This window comes from Carcharhinus amblyrhynchos, chromosome 3, assembly GCF_965287045.1.
Source record: "Carcharhinus amblyrhynchos chromosome 3, sCarAmb.v2.hapA, whole genome shotgun sequence".
Classification (NCBI taxonomy): Eukaryota; Metazoa; Chordata; class Chondrichthyes; order Carcharhiniformes; family Carcharhinidae; genus Carcharhinus; species Carcharhinus amblyrhynchos.
The window spans coordinates 121,549,530-121,564,805 of record NC_137326.1 but is presented as its reverse complement, the minus strand read 5'-3'; the positions used below and the strand labels follow the sequence as shown (position 1 = coordinate 121,564,805).

At 41.5% G+C, this 15,276-nt stretch overlaps 1 protein-coding gene across 1 annotated transcript in view; it reads left to right on the top strand.

The window, feature by feature from the left end:
• Positions 1–15,276, top strand: part of rasa2 (RAS p21 protein activator 2) — a 123,662-nt gene that overhangs the window by 75,120 nt on the left and 33,266 nt on the right. Inside the window, exons 6-8 of the mRNA XM_080185906.1 lie at positions 5,146–5,229; positions 9,821–9,893; positions 10,039–10,115. Of these exons, the coding sequence (XP_080042032.1) occupies positions 5,146–5,229; positions 9,821–9,893; positions 10,039–10,115 (234 nt within the window). The remainder of the gene's footprint in view (positions 1–5,145; positions 5,230–9,820; positions 9,894–10,038; positions 10,116–15,276) is intronic.

Below are 15,276 nucleotides of genomic sequence, written 5' to 3'. Positions count from 1 at the left end.
GCTTTCATAGAATTATAAAGGTTTACAGTATGGAAACAGGCTTCGGGCCAACTTGGCTGCACCGCCCAGTTTTTACCATTAAACTAGTCCTAATTGCCTGTGTTTTGCCCATATCCCTCTATACCCATCCTACCCATGTAACTGTCTTAAGTGTTTTTTAAAATACAAAATTGTATCTGCCTCTGGCAGCTCTTTCCAGATACCCACCACCCCCTGTGTGAAAGCATTGCCCCTCTGGACCCTTTTGAATCTCTCCCCTTGCACCTTAAACCTATGCCCTCCAGTTTTAGACTCCCCTACCTTTGGGGAAAGATGTTGACTATATCTTATCTATGCCTTCATCATTTTACACACCTCTTTAAGATCACCCCTAAAGCTACCTATGCTGCAGTGAAAAAAGTCCTAGTCTATCCAGCCTTTCCTTATAACTCAAACCATCAAGCATCCTTGTAAATCTTCTTTGCACTTTTTCTAGTTTCATAATATCCTTTCTATAATAGGATGACCAAAACTGTACACAGTCTTCCAATTGTGGCCTTACTGATGCCTTGTAGAACTTCAAGATATTCCAACACCTGTATTCAGTGTTCTGACCAATGAAACCAAGCATGCTGAATGCTGTCTTCATCGCTTCTCTCTTCCAGATTTATTAACTGATCTCAAACTCCACCAGCTGCCCTGGTGGGATTTGAACCCATGTCCCCAGAGTGTTAATTAGGTCTCTGGATTGCTAGTCCAGCGACATTAGTACTATGCTACCATCTCCCCATAATATTCAGAGGGCCATAATAAATTGATGCCAAGTACTGGAATAATGTATTCCGCTTATAACCAGGGCATAAAATGTCTGCAGCATCTATGAATACCCTTTGGCCATTGTAGTTTAACATTGCTGGTCTTGGCTAATTGATATGTATTTACAAAGCATTTGTGGTCAAATTAATATGCGTAACAAATTCCATCATCTCCGCTCTTCTCATGCCATACCACCCCACCCTCACCATTCCAACCTTTGCATTGCATCTCACGCTATGTCCCTTCCATTCCTTTCATACCTCTCTTTTCTTCCTCATCCTATCCCACCACCATCCAACATTCTGGGCCATTTCTATCTCCAGCATCCCCTGCCCCACCTCCAAATGCCATCAGGAGGGGGCTGAGTGTAGGGTGTCGAAATTTGCTGATGACACAAAGATAAGTGGAAAAGCAAATTGTGCAGAGGGTGTGGAAAGTCTGTAGAGGGATCTAGATAGGCTAAGCAAATGGGTGAGGACGTGGCAAATGGAGTACAATGTTAGCAAGTGTGAGGTTATCCACTTTGGCAGGAACAATAGTAGGAGGGATTACTATTTAAAGGGCGAAAAGCTGCAGCATGCTACGGTGCAGAGGGACCTGGGGGCCCTTGTGCATGAATCGCAAAAATCCAGCCTACAGGTGCAGCAGGTGATCGAGAAGGCAAATGGGATGCTAGCCTTTATAGCAAGGGGGATTGAATATAAAAGCAGGGAGGTCTTGCTGCAACTGTACAGGGCACTGGTGAGGCCGCAGCTGGAGTACAGTGTGCAGTTTTGGTCACCGCACTTGCGCAAGGATATTTTGGCCTTGGAGGGAGTGCAGAGGAGGTTCACTAGGCTGATACTGGAGATGAGGGGGTTAGACTATGAAGAGAGACTGAATAGACTGGGTTTGTACTCGTTGGAGTTTAGAAGGATGAGGGGGGATCTTATAGAGACGTATAAAATAATGAAGGGGATGGATAGGGTAGAGGTAGAGAGATTCTTCCCACTCAAAGGACAGCAGGACTAGAGGGCACAGCCTCAACATGGGCGGGGGGGGGGGATGCAGTTTAGAACGGAGTTGAGGAGGAACTTTTCCACTCAAAGGGTGGTGAATCTCTGGAATTCTCTGCCCGTTGAAGTGGTGAAGGCTACCTCGCTAAATATATTTAAGACACGGGTAGATAGGCTTTTGGTAGGCAAGGGAATTAAGAGTTATGGGGAGAAAGTGGAACTGAGCCCCTTCAGATCAGCCGTGATCTTATTGAATGGCGGGGCAGGCTCGAATGGCTAGATGGCCTACTCCTGCTATTTCTTATGTTCTTTATGTTCAGCCTATTGCCGATCCCTCCATCCAGTTAATTCTGTTGTGTGCCCATTGTCTTGCAGTTTTCACCACAATCCCCTCATTGGCATTTGTATAGCATGTTTCAAATTGTTTTCATGTCTTAAGTCCGATCAGATGAGCTGTCAATGTATAGGTAACTAGATTTATATATAAAGGAGGTGACTGTGTCAGTGTTAAAGAATTCCGACATGGGATCAAAATGTAACAGATGTGTTGGTTACGTTGAGGTGAACTTGGTTATATTTGAAGATTTTCGATAGTAGGACTAGGGGGCACAGCCTCAAGATAAAGGGGGGCGGTTTAGAACGGAGTTGAGGAGGAACTTCTTCACTCAAAGGGTGGTGAATCTCTGGAATTCTCTGCCCGTTGAAGTGGTGGAGGCTGCCTCGCTAAATATTTTTAAGACGCGGGTTGATGGGTTTTTGATAAGAGAGGGGATTAAGGGTTATGGGGAGAGGGCGGGAATGTGGAACTGAGCCAAGACAGATCAGCCGTGATCTTATTGAATGGCGGGGCAGGCTCGAAGGGCTAGTTGGCCTACTCCTGCTCCTATTTCTTATGTTCTTATGTTCTTAACAGCTATCATTGTGTGTAACTCCAATCATTAGCTAATGAAATTGCATTGCAGTATTTTTCATGACATATGGGTTACCTTGCACTTAAGTAGAACTAACTTTGATAACATAGTGGGTTTTATCTTGATATGGGTGGAGCTAGATAGGGTTTTTAGTGTGGTTCTAGCTCCTATTTGTAGATTAAAGATAGTGATGAGATAAACATCTCTGCACTGTCAACAATTGTACAGTAATTTGTGAGGGAAAAAGTTGTTGCTACCAGCCAGTAATGAATCCAGCAAATCTACTTCAGGTTTGCTTTTGGCTGAGAGATTCTGTTTGAAGCTAGCTGCATCAATATCAGAGCATATGCAACATTAAAGCAGCCTTATTGGGCAATCGGGAAATTTAATTCTTAGGTTCTTAATTGAGAGATGACATACTGAAGAGTAAATATTAGTGTTAGCTTTCCCACAGATGAAAACTAATTGTTTTCAACATATTAAAAGTTGTGAGACAGTTTGCCCAGTGTATTACTTACTCCTTGTGAGCCGTTAAACTTGAGCATTTAAAAGAGCAACTGAGATTTTTGGTCCCCCTGTGCTGTGCTTAAAAATTGTTAATACTTGAGCTGCAAGTTTACTTCTCTATTGTGATAGTATGCACAAAGCTGGCGTGCCTACGAAATAAATTTGAAAAATAAAATTGTCCAACTCAAGTTCTATAAAGCATAAAGTAAGAGCAGATTTTGGTTGGTAAAGGATGTGGTTTGCTGTTAGAAGAGGACACTGTTGAAAAACCCAAACTGTAATACTGAAGATCTAGATTTCGTGCCTCTTGAAAGGCAATGCACTGTTCTGATGGCTTAGTTTAGTACAACAGGTAATTGTACTTTTGAAAAGCAGCACCTACTGGCCTCAGGTGAATTTGGCCTTATGGTTGCGATATAGAATCTGAAGTCTTGAGCTAAGACGGTACATCAAAATTGTTGAAAATTATTTAACTTCCCACCTTACCCCTAGCTTCGTTATTTGTCTTTCCCAGTGTAATTTTATGGTTACTTCAGGTTTGTAGAAAAAGTATCTGTATCAGTCCCAAACATGGGTTCTGCTCCAGAACAAAGAACAATACAGCACAGGAAACAGGCCCTTCGGCCCTCCAAGCCTGCGCCGCTCATTGGTCCAACTAGACCATTCTTTCTAGATAAGACCATCTTATCTAGATAAGTCTTAAACGATCCCAGCGTGTCCGCCTCCACCACCCTGCTTGGCAGTGCATTTCCAGGCCCCCATCACCGTCTGTGTAAAATACGTCCCTCTGATATGAGTTAAACCACGCCCCCCTCACCTTGAACCTGTGACCCCTCGTATTTGTCACCTCTGACCTGGGAAAAAGCTTCCTGCTGTTCACCCTATCCATACCCCTCAATTTTATACGCCTCTATTAGGTATCCCCTTATTCTCTGGGAGAACAACCCCAGTTTGCCCAATCTCTCCTCATAGCTAAGACCCTCCATACACGGCAACATTCTGGCGAACCTACGCTGGAACAATTGAAAGGCGTCTGGTATAAGTATGTCTTTTCAAAGGAAGTGAAATTAATTGGAAGCTATTATTCCCATGTTCATATATCCATGAAAACGGTCAGCATTTGTATTGATTACTAGTAGGGCTCAACTGAAGAGCTTTTGCAGTGTGGTCGGCTGTGTAAGCTGCACTGGGTGACTGGAATTCTGTTGGAATTCTGCAAAAAAAAACAAATTAATGCTCAGCATCCACAAATGAATATTGAATGTAAGTGTAGTATACTTAAGAATTTGAAGAGATATTTAACCAGGTGCAACATCTGACACTTTTAAGCAGAGCTGGACTACGTGATTTAATGATAAATCATTAGCAAACTATATTCTGTCTAGGACTTGGGTGAAGAAGTGATCTGGATAACTACAATGGCCAGATCACTTTTTAAGGAATGAAATTTTAACATTGATGTAAATTAAGGTAGTAGACATTGCTATCTATCTAAGAACTAAGCACGAAATGCATGCAAGAAATAGAGAAAGGAAATTTTGTCAGCCCCACCAAAAATCAGGGGATAGCTTCGCAGTGTTGAGTTGCCTGGAAGAGGGGAGTAAGACACCATTGGGTCTTCAAACTGTGTGGAGGAAGAGATTAGAGCAGTGTGACTGCAAATGTTACAGCACTTAAAATGTAAACATGGATCAGAAGAAATGAGTAAAGTAAATTCATTCCTAACTGCAGCAAGGCTGGTAGAGACAGAAGTATCTTCTCTCTAGCTTCTTTTGTGGTGTGCATATGAAATACGGCCACAAATATTGTCATTTAACTAACTGTTTCATATTTTTAAAAACTCTTGGTTAACAGTTAATCTCAAAATCTGATGGTTAGATCAGTAATTATAACCATTATTAACATTTCTAATGCTTTTTGTTTTCTTCAACATGCAGGATAATTGAATGCCAAGGACTTCCTCTTGTAAATGGACAGAGTGGGGATCCCTATGCTACTGTCTCTCTGGTTGGCCCTTCTAGGTACAGTGTTGATTCTGAAATTAAACTTACAATTACATATTATAAATGCAGTAGCACAATTGCATTTGCAAAAGTTAGGGGACAGAGCTTAAAAGGAAAACTAATTAATTTGTAGTCCATAAGGTGTTTCTTGTGTAGCAATGTTTTTCACTCTATTTGGATAAGATTTGAATTCCCTTTCCATGCATCGAACTTATAATTTTACCTGGTGTAGGATATACGAAAAGAGCTTTTGCATTAATGTAGTTCTTCATGATTATGAAGACTTGGGAAATTATTTCAAATTTCAAGAAACTCAGAAATTACCTCAAACGTGTATGAATTCTTGCACTCTGAACCAGTTAATGATCTATGGAATCATTTCCAAACGTCGCTGGATTCCGGGGAAGTGCCGGAAGACTGGAAAGCGACTAATGTTATGCCGTTGTTTAAGAAGGGTGGCAGGCAAAAGGCAGGGAATTATAGGCCGGTTAGTTTAACGTCTGTTGTAGGTAAAATGTTAGAATCCGTGATCAAGGAGAAAATAGCGAGGCATCTTGAGGAGAATTGTTTGATAGAGCAGACGCGGCATGGTTTCGTTAAGGGGAAGTCGTGTCTGACGAATTTATTGGAGTTCTATGAGGATGTGTCTAGGGCGGTGGATAGAGGAGAGCCGGTGGATGTGGTCTTTCTTGATTTTCAGAAGGCGTTTGACAAGGTGCCTCACAAGAGGTTATTACAGAAGGTCAGGGGGCATGGAGGTGAGGGTAGGGTGTTAGCGTGGATAGAGGATTGGCTGTCAAATAGGAGGCAGAGAGTGGGGGTCAATGGGTGCTATTCGGATTGGCAGTTGGTGACTAGTGGAGTGCCCCAGGGGTCGGTGCTGGGGCCTCAGCTATTTACCATTTATATAGATGATCTGGAGGAGGGAACCGAGTGTATGGTGTCGAAATTTGCTGATGACACCAAGATTGGTGGAATGACAAATTGTGCGGAGGGTGTGGAGAGTCTGCGGAAGGATCTAGATAGGCTGGGCGAATGGGCCAGGAACTGGCAAATGGAATTTAATGTTGGCAAATGTGAGGCTGTCCACTTTGGTAGGAATAATGGTAGGAACGACTATTACTTACGTGGCGAAAAACTGCAGCATGCGACGGTGCAGAGGGACCTCGGGGTCCTTGTGCATGAGTCGCAAAAACCCAGCCTGCAGGTGCAGCAGGTGGTCAGGAAGGCGAATGGGATGCTGGCCTTCATAGGGAGGGGGATTGAATATAAAAGTAGGGAGGTCTTGCTGCAGCTGTATAGGGCACTGGTGAGGCCGCAGCTGGAGTACTGTGTGCAGTTCTGGTCACCGCACTTACGCAAGGATATTTTGGCCTTGGAGGGAGTGCAGAGGAGGTTTACTAGGCTGATTCCGGAGTTGACGGGGTTGAACTATGAGGAGAGGCTGAATAAACTAGGCTTGTACTCGTTAGAGTTTAGAAGAATGAGGGGAGATCTCATTGAGACATATAAGATGATGAATGGGATGGATAGGATAGAGGTGGAGAGACTCTTCCCGCTCAGAAAGGACTGTAGGACTAGAGGGCACAGCCTCAAGATAAAGGGGGGGGCGGTTTAGAACGAAGTTGAGGAGGAACTTCTTCACTCAAAGGGTGGTGAATCTCTGGAATTCTCTGCCCGTTGAAGTGGTGGAGGCTGTCTCGCTAAATATTTTTAAGACGCGGGTTGATAGGTTTTTGATAGGCAAAGGGATTAAGGGTTATGGGGAGAGGGCGGGAATGTGGAACTGAGCCACGGCAGATCATCCATGATCATATTGAATGGCGGGGCAGGTTCGAGGGGCTAGATGGCCTACTCCTGCTCCTATTTCTTATGTTCTTATGTTCAAAACATGGATGATGCAAATGTTTGGTGCTGATATATTGGGTACAAGATCGGCTCCGCAGCAGGAAATGAAGGGCAAACATTGATTGAAGTGGGGTTACACAGGGCTTAGGACTTAGTCCCTTGTTTTTTGTGGTATACGTTAATGATTAGGAATAAGTGTAGGAGAAATGATCAATATATTTGTAGGTGGCACAAAAAATGGCCACATGATTTAATAGCAAACAGGATTACAATCAACTGCAGAAAGATATCAATGACTGGTCAGGTAGGCAGAAAAGTGGCAAATGGAATTTAGCCAGGAGAAGTTTGTGTGATGAGGATTATACAATAAATGCGAGGGTACTGAGTTGTCCACAGATCTGAGGAGTTAGCAGGACAAGTTAATGTGGCAGTTAAGAAGGCAGCTGGAATCCATTCATTTAATAGCTGAGGCAAAGAATTTAAGAATGTTATGTTGGAACTAAATAAGACACTAGATGGGTAGTAACTTGCAGTTTTGGTCAGCTCCTTCCATAAATGATGTAATTGTATTAGAGAGGGAATAGAGGAGATTTATGAGGATGTGGCCAGGAATGGAAAATTGCAGCTATGAGGAAAGATTGGATAGGTTGGGGCTGTTGTCTGTGGAACAGAGGAGGCTTAGGGGTGATTCGATTGAAGGGCACTAAATTGTGAGGGGCCTGAATATATTGGATGGGAAGGATCTAGTTAGTTTAGCAGAGAGGTCAGTGATCAGGGGGCATAAATGTGAAGTGATTGTACAAGGATTTGAGGGGAGAAAAGGGAAGATTTTTTTTCACCTAAAGGATTGTGGGATTCTGGAGCTCATTGCTCTTGGGGCCGAAACCCTCAACTCATCTAAAAGGTGTCTGGTATGCATCTCAATTGCTATAATCTGCAAGGCTATAGACCAAATGCTGGAAAGTGGAATTAGGCTGGGTGGCTTATTTTTCTTCGTAGACGCAATGGCCAAGTACTGTCTTTCTATATCATACAGTTTCTATGATTTGATCTCAGTATATCAGTAGATGTTGGCGATCATAATGTGTCCAGTTCAGACTTAAATATGGCTTTATAGTACTTGAGATGCAGGGTTGATGTTGCTGAGAGGATCAAGGACTTCGAAATTGATGAGTTGTGCCAAGTCTTTTCTTTGATATGCTTTTCTAAAGATGTCAGACTGATATTCCAAGACTGCATTGTGTTCCAACATTGCTTGAGAAGCAGTTTGTTCTGGACTCTGTGTCAGAGGTATTGTGGCACTGAAATGTGTTTTTTTAAAGGAAAATATGGCATTGTTTGATACTTTACATCTTAGTGAGGCTTCAGAATCTGTTCTATGAACAAAATGCGGAACTATTTTCATTTACAGACAGAATGGAAAATAGACCGATATTCATCCTATAGCATCCAACTAACTGTATGTCGGCTCTGTTTTAATGTTAAGGATAAGAAGTTTGGATTGTCGGATAGATAGGTGTACAGAAACCAGGTCAGAAAAACTTGAAAATTGTCTGTCTTATGTTTCAATTAATCAAATAACAAGACATTGTGATAGTATTTAAAATGATGAAAAGCTGGATGGCGTAGATTGAAGAGGATTATTTCTACTCAAAAGACCAAGAAGGTGTGTCAAAAAAACACAATTAAGTGAGAGATTTTGAACAAAGGGCAGGAGAAAGACTTCAGATAATATGAAATTCACTTCTGAAATTACTGGGTGAGGCAGAATCTCTATTAAACATTTAAGATTTCATTGACTAGGTGGATGGAAGAAAAAGTTGAAGCGTTTTTGGGGCGGGGAGGCAGTAGTGATCGCAACTATATTGTTGTGTGGCAGAGGAAATACTGACTAGAATTGGTTGTGCTGATTGTCCCATTTCAGTGCTGTAACTTCTTGTGTGCTTGTCATTGAAACAGAATGACTAGGAACTTTAGATCCTCCGGTTTCACCAGTATCTGACATTGTGGGCTAGATTTTACCGCTGGCTTCGGGACCAAGTGAGATTCCGAGCTCATATGTCAGCAGAAAGACTGGCTCCGCAGTCTTCCAGGAGGTTGTCACTTCAAGCTCACCATCCAGTCAAGAATGGTGAGAAACCAGTATGCAGCAGGCCCAATTGGAGGACCTGCTGAAGCCTCTGAAGCCCCGTCGGGCGTAGGCAGTCAGGTGAACATGAGAATGCCTCAACATGGAGATACCTTTGTTAGGTTTTGCACCAGTGAAGAAATAAATGAAATGTTGGCAGTGCCCTTGTATGTTCTTGAAATCATGGCAGCTTCAGCCCTGATGACCCACAGCCTGCTGAAGGGTGGCTGTCTCCATTAAGCGGGCAGCCTCCACACGCAGCAAGACGATAGTTGACTGGCGAGGCGATGGGCACTCTGACGTCAAATTGTTGGTGTGGCAGTAAAATTGCCTTTTATTTGGGCATTCTTCAGTGCCATTGGCCAGCAGTGTCTGTGGCAGGGCAATTGACCTGATGTCCAACATGCCTTTTGGACAGGAATTGGTTGGGGAGCCTTCCCCAACGTGCCTCTTTCCCCCAGTATTTTTCTGGCTCTCTGCCTTTTCACCAGCCATCACGAAGTCCAGAAAATTCAGCTATAGAACCCATCAGGGCACTTAATCTGGGACTCCCCACCCCTTAAAAATTTAATTTTGGAAGGCATTCTTCATTTTGAATTTGGTATAAGGTGTCACAATTTTTTGTTTTCTTAGGTTGGATCAAAAAAGGACCAAAGTGAAGAAGAAAACCAGCAACCCGCTTTTTGATGAAACATTCTATTTCGAAGTAAGTGACTTGTATAGAAAGCTTGCATGCTTCTTCCTTCATTGATGAAATTAACAGTTTTCTATTTATGCAATAATGAGATTGAGGAGAAATGAAGCAGAATGTCACTGATTAATCTCCAGTGTGATTTATTGAAATGTTCCAGGTAACACGAAACAGTAGCTACACCAGGAAATCCCATTTTCAAGTTGAAGAGGAAAATATTGAAAAACTGGAAATAAGGTAAATGAAGAAAAGAGGCAGCCAAAAAGTTGCTTTAAAAAAATGTCATTTGTATGACGTGAATTGAAATTATGAATGATATGACCCATTTCTGATTATGATGTACTGAATTTGCTGTCAAAATATAGGCTCTTACTGTTGTGTGTAGGTAATACAGCAACTTTAGGTGAGGAACAGATGCATGGTTAAATGCCAGTTTTCATACATTGCCCATGTTGCACAACTGCACCTATTAGCTTTGCAAAAACTACATTTCACTATTCACGATAACATGATAAAGTTTATGACTAGCAATCAACCTATCTGGCACTGAAAATAACTTGCAAGTACGGAGCTTCATTTCTGCACATGCTGAATAGTTCTAGAAGGTTAAGAAAAATAAAAATAACATTTCCTTTGCCTCTTTATCTTGCATTCCATCTTCAATTTCTCTTTATGTGCCTTTTTTGAAACTGAATTCACCCTATTCCAGTCAACGCCTTTTCACTATTTATTTTCCAATCCTTAAATCTCAATGGTTCCTGTTTGTTGTTCTGTTCACTAGGTCCCTGGTCACCCTATTTCCCTCACTGCATCATTATCAATTCTCACTTTCAGCAACTTAATGGGCAATAGATTTTTGAACTGATGGGTTGTTATTTACCTTGCTACAACAATATCTGGGCCAATCTTTCCCATCAAGGATTGGTGCAGACCTGTTCACTATTGATGATACAAGGCTATTGATACAAGAAGATGGGCTCTCAAATAATGACCAATTGGTCATGTTTAAACTTATAGCTGTAATTATAATACTTGAATAAATATTCTTGACTGAGGATTCCACTTATTTGCAATGAATGCTTCAGCAATACTCAGTTTGTTATTGCGGACTAATTTTCGGTCGAAATCCAGGAATTCACTACTGTAAATAAGTTTTGAAACTAGTTTGTTAGGGAAAGTTATCAATATTCCTCTTCTTTTTAACTGTCCTCTTCTGCTATCAAATGGGGTCTGATGCCAGTGAGGTAAGATGGTTGATTGTTGAACAGTAAATAGCTGCATGTTTTTTTACTGTGTTTTTTTTTCTATAATTTGGGTGCTGTTGTTTTTAACTGCATGTAAAAAGGTTGACTTTTTGATTTTATTGCACTTGTTGGTGAATGGAATTTGATGCTTGGAATTTATATTGCGTAGCCTTCTCAGTTTTAATTGTAAGCAGGGCTCACCAAATGGGCAATATCGTAAAGATTGGTTCATTTTATCCAAGCCTTCCCTAACTCGTGTTGTTGCATATTTATATATGTTTGAATTCATAAAGCATTTTATGACAATGTTGAAGTGCCTCTTACAATTAATTATTGTGAAATTAACTCCTTTGGGAAGTATTTTATGCCAGCAACATCTGAAGAAGAGCAACAAGATCAGTGTCTAGTTAGTGTGTAATTTCTGGGATAACTGGTTGAAGGAAGTTGTTGTCCAGGGCAACATAAGTAGTGCTCCAAACTTTGACATGTTTAATCAGGAATTAATTCAGATTGCTTGCATGACGCAATATCATAATACTAAATGTAACAGATATATTGAATTCGGTTTTGCGTTACTGAGGTTTGAACTCTTCAGCATAAGCTGTTGATTCAGTTCAATAAGTATTGTATTAATATGGCCCCATCTGTATGTTATAAATTATGTTTGAAACTAATTTGCATGTGACCTTTGGATGTTGATAGTGAGTGGGTTAGAAGGGATTGATGTTTTTGCACCCTTTCAGCATGTTAGCACCTTGTGGTATATTGCCTGTTGATTTTTCTGCACGTACATAGAAATTATGGAATTCTTGATGAGAGTGGATAATAAAGCCTTAATTTGTTTGTGGGTTTCATCTTCTATTTCAAAGCATGACAAAGTTTAACCAGAGCTACAGGATCATATTAACCTTTTTATTTGTGGTTTACTATTCATCTTTTTTGTTAACTATGTATTGAGTTTGCTTGGGGTGGGAGTAATCCTGGATTTACTTTGGTCAGTCATGATGATGTCAGCACGGCTGGGTGGGATGGGGAGATTAAATTGTTGTCTTGCTAAATTTTGGCTCCTATTGGTGACAGATAAATATTTGCAGTTATGAAGCACCTTGCTCATTTGTCACACTGCAATGGAAAGCAAAAGTATTTCAGTTACTGATGTGCTCATTCTAGATCTGTTATTTCATCTAAAGAGACTTGTTTAAGGTGTTTTGCAAGATTATACTGGAAAAGTGAGAAGTTAGTATTCTGTAATGAAGTATTTTATGTATTCTTTTCGCAGTTTTATAGTCATGCCATATGATAGTTCCAGTCGGACTGGTATATGATTAAACTTTTCAATCATTTTGTTTTCTAGCTGGAATTGAGATCAATTCAGTGTTTTAGGTGATAATTGAGATTTAGGAAGGAACGCCACTTTCCTATGACAGAAATGTTTTAGCAACTTAGCCTGTCTCTGTTGAAAGAGCACTTCAGATTCTGAAGAGATTCTGTCAAAACTTCACTTGTCCTTTTTTTTTCCCTCTGACCTGTTTTGAGTCTTGAGCATTTTCTTTGTTTGTAACTCTGTTGCTAGGTAGTACTTGTGAGTTAATTTGATTTTCCCTTTCTTTATTTTGTATCTTTTACTACTTCCCATGACTGTGACACAGAAGAGGTTGGGAATTCCTAATACAGAAAATCATGGGTGCAAACACTGTACCTCATGCTTATAGCAACCCACAAGTTTCCAACTTGTGCTTTGAGAATTGGGAAAAAGTTGATAAATCCTCCTTTCTCAATTTGTGTTCAGCCCTTTTCAGCTTCTGAGGGAACTATTGAGAAATTACCTATTGGCCTTTCAGATCTGCCATCCTCCGTCTCATGGGACAATGCTGCACTGACACCATATAGAGCGGTGACGCAGGTTAGAACCAATTCTTTGGAAAGAAGGTCAGAGCAATGAAGAACCTGTCCCCAGAAACACAACTGACCTCAAGTCATTTTTGGGAATGGTGAATGTTATGGGCATTTTCTACCAAATTTGTTGGCATTATTGGCCCACTTGCATATGCTGCTAAAGAAACGTATTCTAATTGGTTTTGGAAGATACCTGACAGAAGCTTTTAAAAGTGAAGCAATTGTTATCTTCATTGAATTTGTTGGTGCATTCCTTGGAAACATGAGGCTTCACCTCGAGGTGAAAATCTATATAGATCCAGAGGCAACCCTTGTTTTATTAGAACAAAACCAGTACTATATACCTTGCGAGAAAAGTTAGACACAGAATTGAAGAGATTGGATAAATTAGGTATTAGCCACCCAGTTCAATCAGCCCCCATAGTTCCTATGTCAAAGCCTGACAAGACAAAGTAGGTGGCATTGTAGACAGTGAGAAAGTTATCAAAAATTGCAGTGGGCCATAAAGTGGTAAACGGAGTTCAATACAGATAAGTGTGAGGTATGGCATTTTGGAAGGTCAAATCAAGATAGGACATTCACATTGAATGGTAGGACCTTAGGGAATATCATGAAAAGAGAGACCTTGGAGTTCATGCACATGGTTCTTATAAGATAAAGGTAAAGTCACAGGTCGATAAGGCAGTGAAGAGGGCTTTTGGCATGCTTGCCTTCAATCAGGACATTGAGTATAGAAGTTGGGATGTATCATGCAGTTATATGGTGAGGCCACACCTGGACTACTGTGTTCCGTTTTGATTGCCTTGCTATAGGAAATATCATAGAATCATAGAACCCTACAGTGCAGAAAGAGGCCCTTCGGCCCATCGAGTCTGCACCGAATACAATCCCACCCAGGCCCTACCCCCATATCCCTATATATTATGCCCACTAATCCCTCTAACCTACGCATCCCTGGACACTAAGGGGCAATTTCTTAGCATGGCCAATCAATCTAACACGCACATCTTTGGACTGTGGGAGGAAACCCACACAGACACGAGGAGAATGTGCAAACTCCGCACAGACAGTGACCCAAGCCAGGAATCGAACCCAGGACCCTGGAACTGTGAAGCAGCAGTGCTAACCACTGAGCTACCATGCCGCCAATATGTTATTAAACTGGAGAGAGTGCAGAAGAGATTTACAAGTATGTTGCCAGGACTCATGGGATTGATTTATAGAGAGAGATTGAACAGGCTGGGACATTTTTCTACGGAGCATTGGAGACTGAGGGTTGATCTCACAGAGGTGTACAAGATCATGAGAGGCATGGATAGGATGAAGGCACTCAAGTCTTTTTCCTCAGGGTTGAGGAATCGAGAATTAGAGGGCATCATTTTAAGAAGGGAAAGAATTAATGAGAACCTGAGGACCAACTTGAAGTGGTTGAGGCAGGGACATTGACATCATTTATGAGGCATTTGGACAGATACATGGAAAGGTTTAGAGGGATATGGGCCACTTGGGGGATTAGCTTAGATGGGCTTTTTGGTAGGCATGGACCAGTTTGGACTGAAGAGGCCTGTCTCTGTGCCATACATTCTGTGATTCTAATCTGCATCTGTTGGAGATCGCAAGTTATCAGTTAATCAGGCTGTCACATTAGATAAGTGAACGATCCCAAAGATTGAAGTCATGTATGCAAAGCTGGCCGGAGGTCAATCTTGTACAAAATTGGATGAGTCAGGCACGCTAGCAACTTGAGTTAGAATATGCTTCCCAAGCATTAGGAAAGCTTGTTCCAGTATATGCCCTGCCTTTGGTGTGTCATCAGCATGTGTGACAGTAGAAAGTCAGTTGCATGGATTTCCACGAGTTACAGTATACTTGGATGTTTTGTTAACTGGATTGACAGAATCTGAGCACCTAGCTAACTTAGGGGTGGCCCCTTATTTTACCTAATTTGTCACAAAAAGCACTCTCCAACTTCATTTAACTCAGGCAGTCCTCTTTCCTATACTTGGAAGATCTTCCAGTTTATGACTTAAAATGACTTAGAATCCCTACAGTACAGAAAGAGGCCATTTGGCCCATCGAGTCTGCACCAAGCACAGTCCCACCTAGGCCATATCCCTACATATTTACCCACTAATCCCTCTAACCTATGCATCTCAGGAATTTTAGTGTGACCAATCAACCTAACCCGAACATCTTTGGACTGTGGGAGGAAACCGGAGCACCCAGAGGAAACTCACGCAGACACGAGGAGAATGTGC